We start from the raw sequence: 13,645 nt of genomic DNA, 5'->3' as shown, positions 1-13,645 counted from the left end.
TCACAACTAAGAAGAGGAAAATTGTTTTTAGCCTCCACCTTTGTGTATATTCCCCCATTGTGTATGTGAGAAAGCCGCAAGTGAGACTCCTTCCTTCTCTCCCACTCTCTTCACAGCGTATTGGAGTTCTACACAAAGGGCTGGGGTTTGCAAATGTGGCAAAGGATGTTGTATAGCTTTGATACTTTGTAGAGGCCTGAAACTAAGTATGGTCAATGATTGCAAAAAGTATCATAGCCATCTTACATCATTTTCCCGTTTACAAAGCCCAATCCTTGTTTTTATAAGTGCATTATGCATGAGCGTTAAAAAACAAGGAGGTGGGCCTTGCAAATGGGGTAAATGACAGTGGATGGCTATGATACTTTGTGTGGGCCTTAAAATAATAATGTTTAAGTCCCTTGCAAAGTATCATATCCATCAAACATCATTTGCACCATTTGCAAAGCCCAATCCCTTGTTTTTATAAGTGTGTGATGCATGAGCGATCAAAAACAAGGAGTTGGGTTTGCAAATGGGTAGAATGATTTTGGATAACTTTTCATGGGCCTAAATATAGGTGGGTTTAAGGCCCATGCAAGGAATCATGGCCATCAGGTTCCATTTGCATGGTCAAGAATGAACTTTTTAATGTTTTTGCCCATCCATCCTCAATAGTGGTACAAAAACATGGAAATGTTCATTCTTGACCATGCAAACGGAACCCGATGGCCATGAGCCTTTGCATAGGCCTCAAACTAGGTGAATTTAAGGCACATGCAAAGTATCATGGCCATTGGGTCCCATTTTCATGGTCAAGTATGAACATTTCCAATGTGTTTTTTCCATGCATCCTCTACAATGGTATAAAAAATGGTCTCTAAGGTCTTCTAGGCATGAAAATGAGAGGCGATGGCCATTAAACTTTGTACGGTTCTCAAAATAGGTAGATACAAGGCCCCCACAAAGTATCATGGCCATTAGGTCCCATTTGCATGCCTAGAAGACCTTTAAGGGCCTTTTTTTGTACCATCATAGAAGATGCATGGGCAAAAACATGGAAATGTTCATTCAAGACCATGAAATGGAATCTGATGTCCATGATACTTTGCATGGGACTCAAACTAGGTAATTTTAAGGCCTGTGAAAAGCCTCATGGACATCGCATCAAATTTGCATGGTCAAGAATGAACACTTCCACGTTTTTGCCCATCCATCCTCTACAGTGGTACAAAAACATAGAAATCGACCATGCAAATGGGACCCGATGGCCATGACCCTTTGCACATGCCTCAAAATAGGCCATGACCCTTTGCACATGCCTCAAAATAGGTGATTTTAAGGATTGTGCAAAGTTTCATGGCCATCGGATCCCATTTTCATGGTTAACAATGAATAGTTTCATGTTTTCTCCCATGCATCCTCTACAATGGTATAAAAACAAGAAAATGTTCATTATTGACCATGCAATAGGATCCAATGGCAACAAGCCATGATAAAGGCCTCACACTAGGTGGTTTTAAGGCCCGTGCAAAGGTTCATGGCCATCGGGTCCCATTTGCATGCTCAATATTGAACATTTTCATGTTTTTGCCCATCCATCCTCTACAGTAGTATAAAAACATAGAAATGTTCATCCTTGACTATGCAAATGGGATCTGATGGCCATCGTGTCCCATATGCATGGTCAAGAATGAACATTTCTATGTTTTTATACCATTGTTGAGTTTAAGGCCCATGCAAAGTATCATGGCCATCGTGTCCCATATGCATGGTCAAGAATGAACATTTTCATGTTTTTGCCTATGCATTCTCTATAACGGTACAAAAAATAGCCTCGAAGGTCTTCTAGGCATGCAAAAGAGACGTGATGACCATGATACTTTGCACAAGCCTCAAAATAGGCGGATTTAAGTCTTGTACAAGGTATCATGGCCATCGGGTCCATTTGCATGCCTAGAAGACCTTCGAGGAACTTTTTTGTACCATCATAGATGAAAATGTTCATTCAAGACCATGCAAATAAGACCCGATGGCCATGATACTTTGTATGGGCTTTTAACTAGGTATTTATTTTAAGTCCCATGTAAAGTATCATGGTTATCTGGTCCCATTTTCATGGTCGAGAATAAACATTTCCATGTTTTTGCCCATGCATCCTCTACAATGGTACAAAAACAAGGAAATGCTCATTCTTGACCATGCAAATGGTACTCAATGGCCACAATTCCTTACAATGGCCTCGAAATAACCTAGTTTAAGGCCAACACTATGGCTCATGGTGGCCATCAAGTCCCATTTGCATAGTCAAGAATGAGCATTTCCATGTTTTTTCCGATGCATCCTATATAATGGTACAAAAACAAGGAAATGTTCATTCTTAACCATGCAAATGGGACTCGATGGCCACAATCCCTTACAATGGCCTCAAAATAACCTAAGGCTCATGGCCATCAAGTCCCATTTGCATGGTCAAGAGTAAACATTTCCATTTTTTTGCCTGCGCATCCTCTACAAAGGTACAAAAAATGGCCTCGAAGGTTTTCTAGCCATGCAAATGGGATGCGATGGCCATGATACTTTGTCCAGGCATCAAAATATGTGGATTTAAGGCCCATGAAAAGTGCCATCATGTCCCATTTGCATGGTCAAGAATGAACATTTCCATGTTATTGCCCATGCATCCTCAATAATGGTATAAAAAATGGCCTCGAAGGTCTTCTAGGGATGTAAATGGGACACGATGGCCATGATATTTTGTAAGGGCATCAAAATAGGTGGATTTAAGGCCGGTACAAAGTATCATGGCCATCACATCAGATTTGCATGGTAAAGAATGAACATTTCCATGTTTTTGCCCATGCATCCTCAACAATAGGCAATGTGCGCACGAGCCCAAAATGCATGGGGGCGGACGAGCCCAAAATGCATGGGGGCGGAGACGTTCCAAAGATTTTTCGTGAGCTCAGCACTGAAATGACGAAGTTTGGAGCGACGTTAACTCAGCAATGAGCGTACGCCAAGCATTTGACGGCTTCAGCTTCCGACATTATATAAACAACACCCCCTCCTCCTGCCTCCTCGTTCCTTTGCCGCCTCCTCCTCCTCCTCCTCTCCATTACCCATCTCTCATGATCCTCCGCCACTTGCCCTTTCATGCATCACCGATCATTCACAACCCTTCACTACTTCCCCATCCACCAGCGCTGCTTTTATGGCTTCTGGCCTTCCTGGCCTCCCCCTCCTATTACCCCTTCCAACTACCGTCCCTCCCTTCAGCCGCATCAAGCTCCTGTTGCAATCCTTAGCATGGCTCTATTGCGCTCAATGGTCGCTCACCCCTGCCTCACGGTAGCTTTCTTCCTCACGTTCTCTTGTTAGATTCCATCGTCGAACACGGATGGCGCTACGTACGTCTTATTAAAGCATGCTTTCTACCTCCTCGCTGCAATAAAAAACAGAAGCCCCGCATAATTAATCCTTGCACAGTACAAGTTAAGTCATGATATTTGAAGAGTAGGGAGAAGCACGTGAAGCAGGATTCTTGACCACCCCATCTCCATCAGGCACTTCAATCTTAGGCAGTCCACGCTTCCGTGCACGCTTGATATAAGCCGACACTGTGGTTCTCGAATGTGCTATAGATCATGGTGTATACCGTAATCTCTTCAGCATTAATGTTTCGCCTCGATCGTCTTCTGTTTCCCTTGCGGAATACATTGCAAGCCCGACAGCCTTTCACACGCGATTTTGCTATGCAGGTTACTTAGCTGGTCATACGGTGATGTCAACGAAGCAAAGGTGGACGATCCATTGAAATTGAATCAGCTACTTGTCTCCTTGGAACTCTACAGCCACTGCACCGTCCCGGTCGGAATTGGGTAAGTCAGACTAGATTGCAGAGAGACATGCTTTTTCCCTGTAGTACAATTTCCGTAAATTGGTAGAAGACAGCAACTTACAGCCTTGGGATGGATTTTTTTCCGCCTCCAATCCTGAGCTAACAAGATCCCCACCAACACAAGAAAGGATGTCTCTTCTCCCAACGCATCCATTCTTCTCCCAACGCATCCATTCCTTCGACCTTTTGTAGAGGCTTGCACAGTTTCGCTGATTAAAACGACTCCAATGCAGGTTTCCAGGTGCAGCGATGTTAACTAGAAGACACCAATGGGTTTCCGGATTTGGTCTTTTGCAAAGCCTAGTGCTTGAGCAAGCTCAATTTTTCCGGGTCAGTAAGCGCAACCATTGACACTATTTATGTTGGCGATTTCAAAAAATTAAATGCACCACTTTCCTGTGAATGCTAACGGTGTCGTATTTTCTGTCTTTGTGCCTGCGCGCATAACTTGCCAACAATCAGGATGCATGCATTCAGGTCAAAGACTCTTTTCTCCTCCTTACGTTAAAAAACCGCACTTAAATTCAGATTCTTTCGTGAACGTGTTCCAACAACGGCATGTTCTCAATTCCAATTTGTATTCAATCTAGTATGTGTTGAACAGCCGCATTCTCTGTTGATAGCAGACTACGGTGTGCTTACCGTACGAGGATGGAGTGGTGGAGCTCGGCACAACAGATTTGGTTAGTGTTTGTGATCTGATCCGCTTTCCATTATGTTGAGGGTTACTTCTCATAGTACATTCACTTGTTGGTCGTTGCTACGGCTCCATATTCCAGAGGTCACCTTTCTAATCAGCTGAGTGTATTGTACTTCGTTTGCGATGTAGGTGCAAGAGGATCATGACTTGCTTAGGCACATTTGCGCATTTCTATGGCCACAACATCCTGTTGTCCTATCGTCTCGAGGGCCAGCATTACAAGCAGGGGCAAGAGACGTCTTTCTTCGCCTTCGACTGCAGGATCTGCAACATGGAGACAGCACAGCTTCGTCCAACTCTTCATCTCGTTCTGAGTCCTCGCTCCAAAGCACCCATACGATGCCGTCATCTCTGTTCTCAACTTCCATGGAGGCATATGGAATGGACGATCTTGAGCAGCTTCACATTGACATTGACACGCTGAGGAGAATTGCGGAGGCCAATCCTCATGAGGGCGACTTGGACTTTAGACACAACACAAGCCTCAAGACCTCCGTTTCCCAAGACAAGCCTTCTATCGATCCAACTCGCCACGAACCCTATTACTTATGGACGATAGATCCTGAAGTAGACGTAGGAGACCTCGGACTTCCAGCTAGAGACGTTGAATTGGGTTCTTTGGTTGGATCCTTTCCCATGGAGTCTCACTTTCAGCCTACCGCTGAGCTCGCTGGTGGAATTCCTAGATTTTCCTCCGTCTACACACGTGCTGTCGGCGATGGATGCCCAAGCTTCCTCAGAGAAGCTGCAAGTTCGGCAAGCACTGGTACAATACGATCTGCATTCAAACATTGGGCATCGACCACTTCTGGGTCAGGAATAAGAACCCCTACTGATCACAGCTCGCCTTTGAAACGATGCCTGCTATACATAGTTCCCGGGCTGATGGCCGACGAAACACTACGAGGATCACGCGGACCCTCGATGCAATCCGCAGATACACAGAAACCAGATCGACAGCACATGATGACCGAACGCAAACAACGACGAAAACAAAACGAATGCCTGAAGATTCTTCAAACTCTTATTCCGAATCTCAAGAAGGTAAAGTAACAATGATTGTTATCATGTTTTTCCAACAGCTAGGTCTCAAACAAAGGGCTGAAAAGAGAGAACTGTCTCTGAATCCTGACTCTTTCTAATGCAGAAGGATAAAGTTTCTATTCTTGAGCACACTATAGATTTTGTGAAAGAGCTTCAGGATCGGGTTGGCGAATTGGAGCAGCAGAACACCCAGCTCCAGAATGCAGCCAACATTGCTATACAACAGTCGTTAGAAATAGACGAAGGTTTCAACCTCCCAGGACAAAATCCGCAGGGAACAACTAGTACTTCCGGAAGTTGCTCATCTCATATTCAAAGAATTGAGGTAACTTACGACACGAATAACCAACCACCTCTCTTCCACATAGAGATGGACTTAGCAGTCGAGGCAGATGCTGACTACATGCTCATTAAAGCTCTTAGTGCCCTCAAGCAAATGAAATTGAGTTGTGTCAACCTTGAGGCAAATTTTGAAGGAAGCCAGTTCAGGGCCAATCTATCAGCCGAACACAAGGTAAAAGTCTCAGATGATTATGATGCATTCAATATGATTGTTGTGGAAAATAATGAACGGGCCAATTGTCTGCAAGCAGCTCAACTTTTGTGTTCTCTCGGACCACATGTCTTACGCTCTTTTTCTTTTTTGAATGTAGGAAGCCCGAAGGAGAATTCCAATCCCAAGCGAGGTAAGAAATTTCTTGATGAGAAGCGTGGTATAGCATGCAACCTGGCATTCCTTTCCATGAACATGAGAAATTCCTCCCGAGATGAATCTTGCCAATATTTGAGCATTGATACTGGAAGGCAGCATATTTACCCGCTCAAAGGGCAGCAATTGTTCATCGTAGGTCTATAGCCTTAATGCTGCTTCATTTAGCAGAGATCTAGAAAGGATATAAACTAATAACTACACTTTTTTTGACGGAACATTCTAATGGAGTGCGCTTATTGACTCATAACACGAGCACTTATAACTGATGCATAAAATATCTTCGTGGTAGACACTAGTGATGGTGTTATATAACAAGAACTCAGCTTTGAACCTAGGAAATAGATTAGTGCATAGACACCTTCTGTACACACCATTAAAAATAGAAATTCGCAATTATTCTGTTTTGATTTGCATAATTTGGACCAAAGAATTGAAGGAATAAGGGAAGAGAATTTATTCACTAAGAATAAGGGAATGGAATTTTCTTGTGAAGGAGTGTGGGGATAAAATCTATTCACTTAAAAATAAGGCAATTACAAATAACAAAATAAGTAAACAACTAGAATCCCTCCGAATTGCTCAAGATAAACAAAAGAGAATGAATGCTCTAGCTCTCTGCCTCTATTATGGGTAAAGCATAATATATGGTTAAGATGAAAACTAACTAGATTCTTAATTAATATTCTTATAGTCTCTCTCTCTCTCTCTCTCTCTCTCTCTCTCTCTCTCTCTCTCTCTCTCTATCCCCACACACACACACACACACAGAGCATAAGTGATCATCTCTATGCATCACTGCAAATATAATATATGAGTAAATTAGATACTCTAGGATACAAAGTGGCCCAAGGTTCATTTTGGTTCTTATTATTGATAATAAACCACCAAAGAAATCCTTATGAAACAAGTCAAATAAGTTAATCCTTAACCCCTACTTAGTACATAGAACAAATGTAGTACCTCGGGGGGTGCACTACGTAGAAAGCCTATGTATCACGTGCGTTTAAGGGGTTTTTAAAAAAAACCTCAACTAAAAATTTTTCCCCTATAAAAACATCCCTCTTTACTTATGAACTAAGTGATTTTTTTCTAAAGTTGAATTAAATTGGAAACCCCTCCTTTTATTGTAAATCTGTTAAAATTTTCCAAAAAGTCAAATTAAAATACCCCTCCTTTTGAATGCACGTGGTACACTAAAACTTTATGAGGTGAACCCCCCGAGTGTAGTACAATCATATTTTTTTGTTTAATTATAGACCATAGTTTCCAAGCTTCTCATTTATCAAGAATTTTAACAAGGGAGCACGAATGCTCGAGCATGCTACCTCCTAGTTCATTAGGACAAACAGAAAATCTTTTTGTAGTGGTTGCTAGAATAAGAGTAATCAAGATTTTCCTCGATTACTTTTTGTCTAAGAACAACAAACATACATTGAAGGCTTCATATTTAATTATTCCTCCTATTTGAATGATAGCTTCAAAGTAAGGGGTTTTCATCATACATAATGTGCACTAGAGGCAAGTTGAATTGTTGCCCATATTTAACATAGATTGTCTTGTATAGTAATGACCATAGGTGAATGAGTCTTTGAAAAAATGATGAAGTCCGTAGGATAGGAAAATGATCTCCCAAAGGCCATTCTTTGTTGCTGAAACATAGATCCATGTGAGATATTCATCACAACTCTGTACCTTATGTAAGCCACATAAGAAATCCAAGGAGATAAATGTTTGTATTGAATTTAATACATGTCTTCAATTATTTTTCAAAGGATGTAATGAATTGTTCCAAGGATCATTGCACTTCAACATTGGGATGATGTCAAATTTGATTGTGTCAAGAACTTTAAAGTGTCAATAGTCACCTACTGTGTATTAGTAAAGTTGTGAGTACGAAATCGTTATTCGTAATAATTTTCTATGTCTTTGTGAATAAGTAAATCCTTACTGAAATACTCAAAGTTACAAAAAATGGTACCTTGTGTCCAAAAACAAAAGTACAAAAAAATGAACCCATAGCACTGAATTATAATCTTTAACACATGGTCAATCAAAACACCATTTGAGAAAATCCTTGCAAAAATGCTCCAAGTATAAAGCTAGCACCTACTGTCAAAAAACATAAAGAAATTTAAAGAAAAAGAAAACAATAGCACATTACCATCTTCTTCAACACGTGATTAGTCAATATACCATACGAGCAAATCCTTGTGGAAATACTCCAAGGCACAAACTTGTCATCTTGTTTGACAAAAAAAAGGAAAACAAAAATTTTAATCCATAGCACAACACTATCTTCTTGAACACATGGTCAATCAATATATCATATGGTATATTGAGTTATCTTCAACACTCCTATCAAGACTCCACTACAAAGTGACAAAGGATCAGTTGTGAGCAGATCGCTCCTCATCAGACAACGATACTATGGAGAATCAAAATGTCTTCTCCACAGGTCCACATATTTCTATCCGTCCTACCAAAGAAGAAAAATTTGCATAGAAATTCGAAACCACAAAGCATGTAAATTATGGTGTAGTTTCAAGCATTTACAAAAACAAAATAGAATCACAGTATGAAAATATGATGGACTAGACTTTTCTCCTCAAAGCAAATTGTTTTGGTTGACTTAAGAAGTATCGAATATAAACATTTGCAAGACAAAACAATCCAAGCTTCCAAACTATATTTTTCTTAGAAAGCCATAATGGATGGGGGAGAGAGAGAGAGAGAGAGAGAAAGAGGATAAAAAATAGAGATAGAGAGAGAGAAAGGGAGAGAGTTTTTGTTAGTTAAATATAAATAAATCCAAGGCAAATACATGCCAAAACTAATACATAGAAGAGTTACATTAGTTGCATGATTGAACTTAACATCATGAAATCTCTACCATTAGAGATCGTTAGACACTATTGAATTTCATTTCCAACATGTTATTTTTGTCATCTACCCGAGGCTCAGCAATGCACATTGCCAACGAAGGCATGCTCAAAATTAAGTTGGAGCTTGTTCACTTAGAAAGTGTTTTGATAAGACAACATGTAACAAGAAGATGTCAAAATCAAAGATACAAGAATGTTTCATGGATGGATTGTTCGTAGTGATGTACCATTTGTTAATACAAGCTTGTGCCATTGAAATTTGGCAAAGAGGCTTCAAATGTGGTTGCGATTGTACATGATGCTTTGTTGAGAGCTTTGTTAATGAGGGTTTAATTTTCTTGCTTCTTCCCAAGCTCCTCCATGAACCTCTACAACCGAATCATCTCTTTACTAGCCTCTGTAACTGCAACATATTCTTCTTTTGTTGTAAGAAGTGCAACAACCTTTTGCAACTTTGAAACCCACCTTACTGCTACTCCACCTATAGTGAAAACATACCCGATGGTGCTCCTTTTCCATCTTTATCACCTACCATATCTGAATCAACATATCCTTGTATGGAAATGTTTGAACCTTTAAAACATAGTGCATGAAAAATCATACCTCTAAAATATTTGAGAATCCACTTTATAGCCATCCAATGCTCTTTACCTTGATTATTCATAAATTTGATCACAACTCCCACTACATGTGCAATATCTGGCCTTGTGCATACCATTGCATACATCAAGCTACCAATTGTTGCTGACACATATGGAACCATTGACATATAGTCAATATCCTTATGTGCCTTGGGACACATATCCTTGCATAATCTGAAATGATTAGCTGAAGGTGTAGAAACAGGTTTTGCATTTTGCATTTCAAACCTTTCCAATACTTTTTCAATGTACTCACCTTGGGACAATGTCAACTTTTGGTTTTCCCTATCTCTTATTATTCTCATGCCAAGGAATTGCTTTGTAGCACCCAAATCCTTCATTGCAAAAGTGTTTGCCAACTTCCTCTTGAGCATATTTATATCCTACATGTTAGAGCCTGTAATAAGCATGTCATCAACATAAATATCAAGATCACATATCTGCCATTGTCTAGTTTCTGAGAATAAACACAATGGTCTGACTGGCATCTACTAAATCCCTATTCTGCCATAAACCTATCAAACTTCAAATAATATTGCCTTGGAGCTTGTTTTAAACCATACATACTTTTCTTCAACCTACATATTGATTGCTCCTGTCCTTTGACCTCATATTCCTATGGCTGCTGCATATAAATCTCTTCCTCTAGATCCCCATGAAGAAAAGTTGTCTTCACATCTAATTGTTCAAGATGGAAGTCTTCTAGAACCACAAGGCTTAGAATAGTTTTGATTGAAGTCATTTTAACAATAGGAGAGAATATTTCATCAAAGTTTATACCTTTCTTTTGTTCAAACCCCTTTACAACAAGCCTTCCCTTGTACCTCCTTTTTCCTCCATCTTCCTCCTTCACCCTCTAAACCCATTTATTCCACAATGTTAGTTTCCCCATAGGAAAGTAAACCAAATCCTAAGTTTGGTTTTGTAGCAAAGATTCCATTCCTCTTCCATGCCTCACTCCCACTCCTTTTTGGATTCTACCTGCATTGTTTCTTCATATGTTTCTGGTTTACTAGAATCAGTCAACAAAACATAATTGAAAGAAGGAGAAAATCACTCAGGTGGTCTACTTACCCTCGTACACCTTCTAAGTAAACCTAGCAGAATTTGACGTTCTTTCTACTGCTGCTGCTGCACATCCTCTTTTGCTACAGCCTTTGGAGATTCATCTCCTGTGATTTCATCAAGAGTTGTGTATTCCGTGTCTGCAAAGTTTTTTCTTCCTTTTTTGCAAGTGATCTTTATACATAATAATCTCATCGAATACAACATCTTTACTCCTAATGATTTTGTTACTTTCATAATCCCACAAACGATAACCAAACTCACTACCTCCATATCAAATAAAGATGCACTTCTTGGATTTTGCCTCAAGATTTGTTCTCACTTCCTTGTCAACATGGACAAATGCTTCACAACTACAAACATTCAGAAAAGAATAGTTAACTTTTACCTGTCCATGCCTCTTCAAGAATGCCACCGTTGAAGGAACTTGAAGGTGATTTGTTTATCAAGTAAGTAGTTGTATTCTCTGCTTCAGCCCAAATTTGTAAGTATAGCCTTGCTTATGGTCTCATGTTCCTTGCATGTTCCATGATTGTTCTGTTCATCCTCTTTGACACACAATTTTCTTGTGGCGTTCTTGGAGTTCTCTTCTCTCTATGAATTCCATTGTATGAATACTAACTATCAAACTCTTTACTGCAATATTCACCTTCATTATTAGATCTGAGAGCCTTTAACTTCTTTTCTACCTCATTCTTAGCCAAAGCTTTCCATTTATTAAAAGTTTCAAAGACATCAGATTTTCTTTAAATGCAATAAACCCAAGTTTTTCTAGTTGCATCATCAATAAAAGTAACATAATAGTGAGAATCACCAAGAGATGAGGACCCCATACATCTATTATTTACAAGCTCTAACTTTTCTCTCTTCTTTTTTTTCCCAACTCTGAGAAATATGACTAGACTCTTCTATTTTCCATAAACACAATTGTCACAAAATTTAAATCAACCTACTTCAAACCTGGCAACATCTTTCTTGAGTGCAGAATCTACATCCCCTTCTCATGCATGTGTCCAATGTTGAGAGTTCATGCTCAACATCATGTGATCATGTGTGCATAGCACCATCACGTGATCATATGTGCATAGCACTAACCTTATAGAGTGCTATAAAGGAAAGGGTTAGATCCCCTAACCCTAACCCTAAAAGGGTTTATATATATTCTATTTTTTTCAATTAAATCTAGTGTATAGTTAGTCATTTGTGTGTGCTCTCTAGCTATGCCCTCTCTCCTCATCTCCACTCTTCTCCTCTCCCCTCTTCATATTTTTTCATGGTATCAGAGCACCCTTGCCTTCCACTGAGGCATTGCGATTCTTGAGAGTGTGAGAGAGATTGTGAGATTGAGAGTTCTCTTGAGTGATTGTGAGATCCTTCCCTTCACTTCCGTTGAGAGAAAATTTCCATCCACTTTGAGAAAAATTTCCATCCATGAAAGTTGAAGATTTATGTCATGGCCGAGAGAGAGAGGTCTGAATCATTGCTTAGAAGAGAGTGATTCTTGAGTGTGTGTGATCCCTATGAGAGATTCATATGTGAGAGGTAGTTTCAAAGTTTTTCTGCAAGGTTCAAGTAGACTCCATAGAGAGACGCTAGCATCCTCGACCTTCTAGTAGTAGTAGCAGCAAGCGGCCAGCGCTTGCAACACAGACGCACCAAGCTTAGCATTGCAATAAGCCAACCTCGACCTTGAGCGCTTCTACTATGCAACCAGAACTATGCAACCAGAACGAATAGCAGCAAGCCCATAGCCTTACAGCCGAAAAGCCTCCATCGACGTCCAACAGCCTTTGACTGTCAATCTCCAAAGCTCAAATGCGTCTCTTCAGCTGCCAATGAGCTTTAGTTGCCGCCAAAGCCTCACGAGCTTCAATATACTGCACCCTCCAAAGCCTCTCAACAGCAGCATCAGTGACTCTCCAGCCTCCCCATAGCGTAGCTCTGGCAACCACCACCATACAGTGACCAGCGACTTCCAACATTTGGATCCAACTCGACACTACCCATGCAAGCCACCTCTCCAAGCAGCTACTTCTCTACAGCCGGCCCTTCTACAACGACACCATAAGCAACTTTACGGCTGCTCTACCATACAGTCACCGGCCAACACTCCCACTCATGATCTCCTTTTCAGAGCAAGGATCTCTAGCCTCACGAATGCCTGACCTCTAGCAAGGATAGCTTCTAGCCATCAAAAGCCCACCGATCGACTAGAACGAGCTCAGCGGCATCACATCTCCAATGGTCGCATAGGCTCTCGTCCAACCGATTGGACTACCAGACTAAAGCAGCAAACTGAACTAGTTATGGGCGATGCTTCGGCAAACCTCCTATGCCCTACAACAACACGAGTCGGCTCCTCGTCACCAGCAGCAAGCTCCTTGCACCGCATCAACGTTCTCCATTGACGGAATCAGCATCTTCATCAGAATCTACAAGATTTTGGATGCCCATGAAGCGACACGTGGCAGCTTCTTATCCTCACCACAACCTCACCTCAAAAGGGTTGGATAGGGTTGGTCAGCCTAACCCTAGTCAGTTAACCAGATAAGGTTGGCCCCTAATTGTGGTTGAACAATTGTGGTTAAGTCAAGTGAACCACGGTTAAATCAGTTGGTTATATTTTTGCCACATGGTAATCCTTATCTGCCACCTCAGATGTCCAGTCAACATTGACCCGTGCAGGCACAATCCCTTGCCAGGCACACTGTGCACACATTG

At 40.8% G+C, this 13,645-nt stretch overlaps 1 protein-coding gene across 1 annotated transcript; it reads left to right on the top strand.

Moving 5' to 3' along the window:
* Nucleotides 1-2,883: 2,883 nt before the first annotated feature.
* Nucleotides 2,884-6,480, top strand: LOC147883556 (basic helix-loop-helix protein A-like). Its single transcript, XM_087399511.1, has 6 exons — nucleotides 2,884-2,963; nucleotides 3,741-3,860; nucleotides 4,114-4,210; nucleotides 4,507-4,563; nucleotides 4,710-5,624; nucleotides 5,728-6,480. Exons 1-6 carry the CDS (start codon nucleotides 2,884-2,886, stop codon nucleotides 6,478-6,480), a joined length of 2,022 nt encoding a protein of 673 aa, XP_087255637.1.
* Nucleotides 6,481-13,645: the final 7,165 nt, after the last annotated feature.

The sequence above is a fragment of the Dipteris shenzhenensis genome, chromosome 28 (assembly GCF_047967505.1).
Source record: "Dipteris shenzhenensis isolate YYH24624 ecotype China chromosome 28, Dip_SZ_1.0, whole genome shotgun sequence".
In the NCBI taxonomy this organism is placed as follows: domain Eukaryota; kingdom Viridiplantae; phylum Streptophyta; class Polypodiopsida; order Gleicheniales; family Dipteridaceae; genus Dipteris; species Dipteris shenzhenensis.
The sequence above is the reverse complement of the archived record's forward strand: the minus strand, read 5'-3'. Positions and strand labels throughout refer to the sequence as shown.

What these genes read in the sequence shown, in the direction of transcription:
- LOC147883556 (XM_087399511.1), top strand. Translation starts at nt 2,884, where the DNA reads ATGGGGGCGGACGAGCCCAAAATGCATGGGGGCGGAGACGTTCCAAAG. An exon ending in ACCGTCCCGGTCGGAATTGG is followed by an intron (nt 3,861 to 4,113) that starts GTAAGTCAGACT and finishes ACTCCAATGCAG; the next exon opens with GTTTCCAGGTGCAGCGATGT. An exon ending in AGCAAGCTCAATTTTTCCGG is followed by an intron (nt 4,211 to 4,506) that starts GTCAGTAAGCGC and finishes TGTTGATAGCAG; the next exon opens with ACTACGGTGTGCTTACCGTA.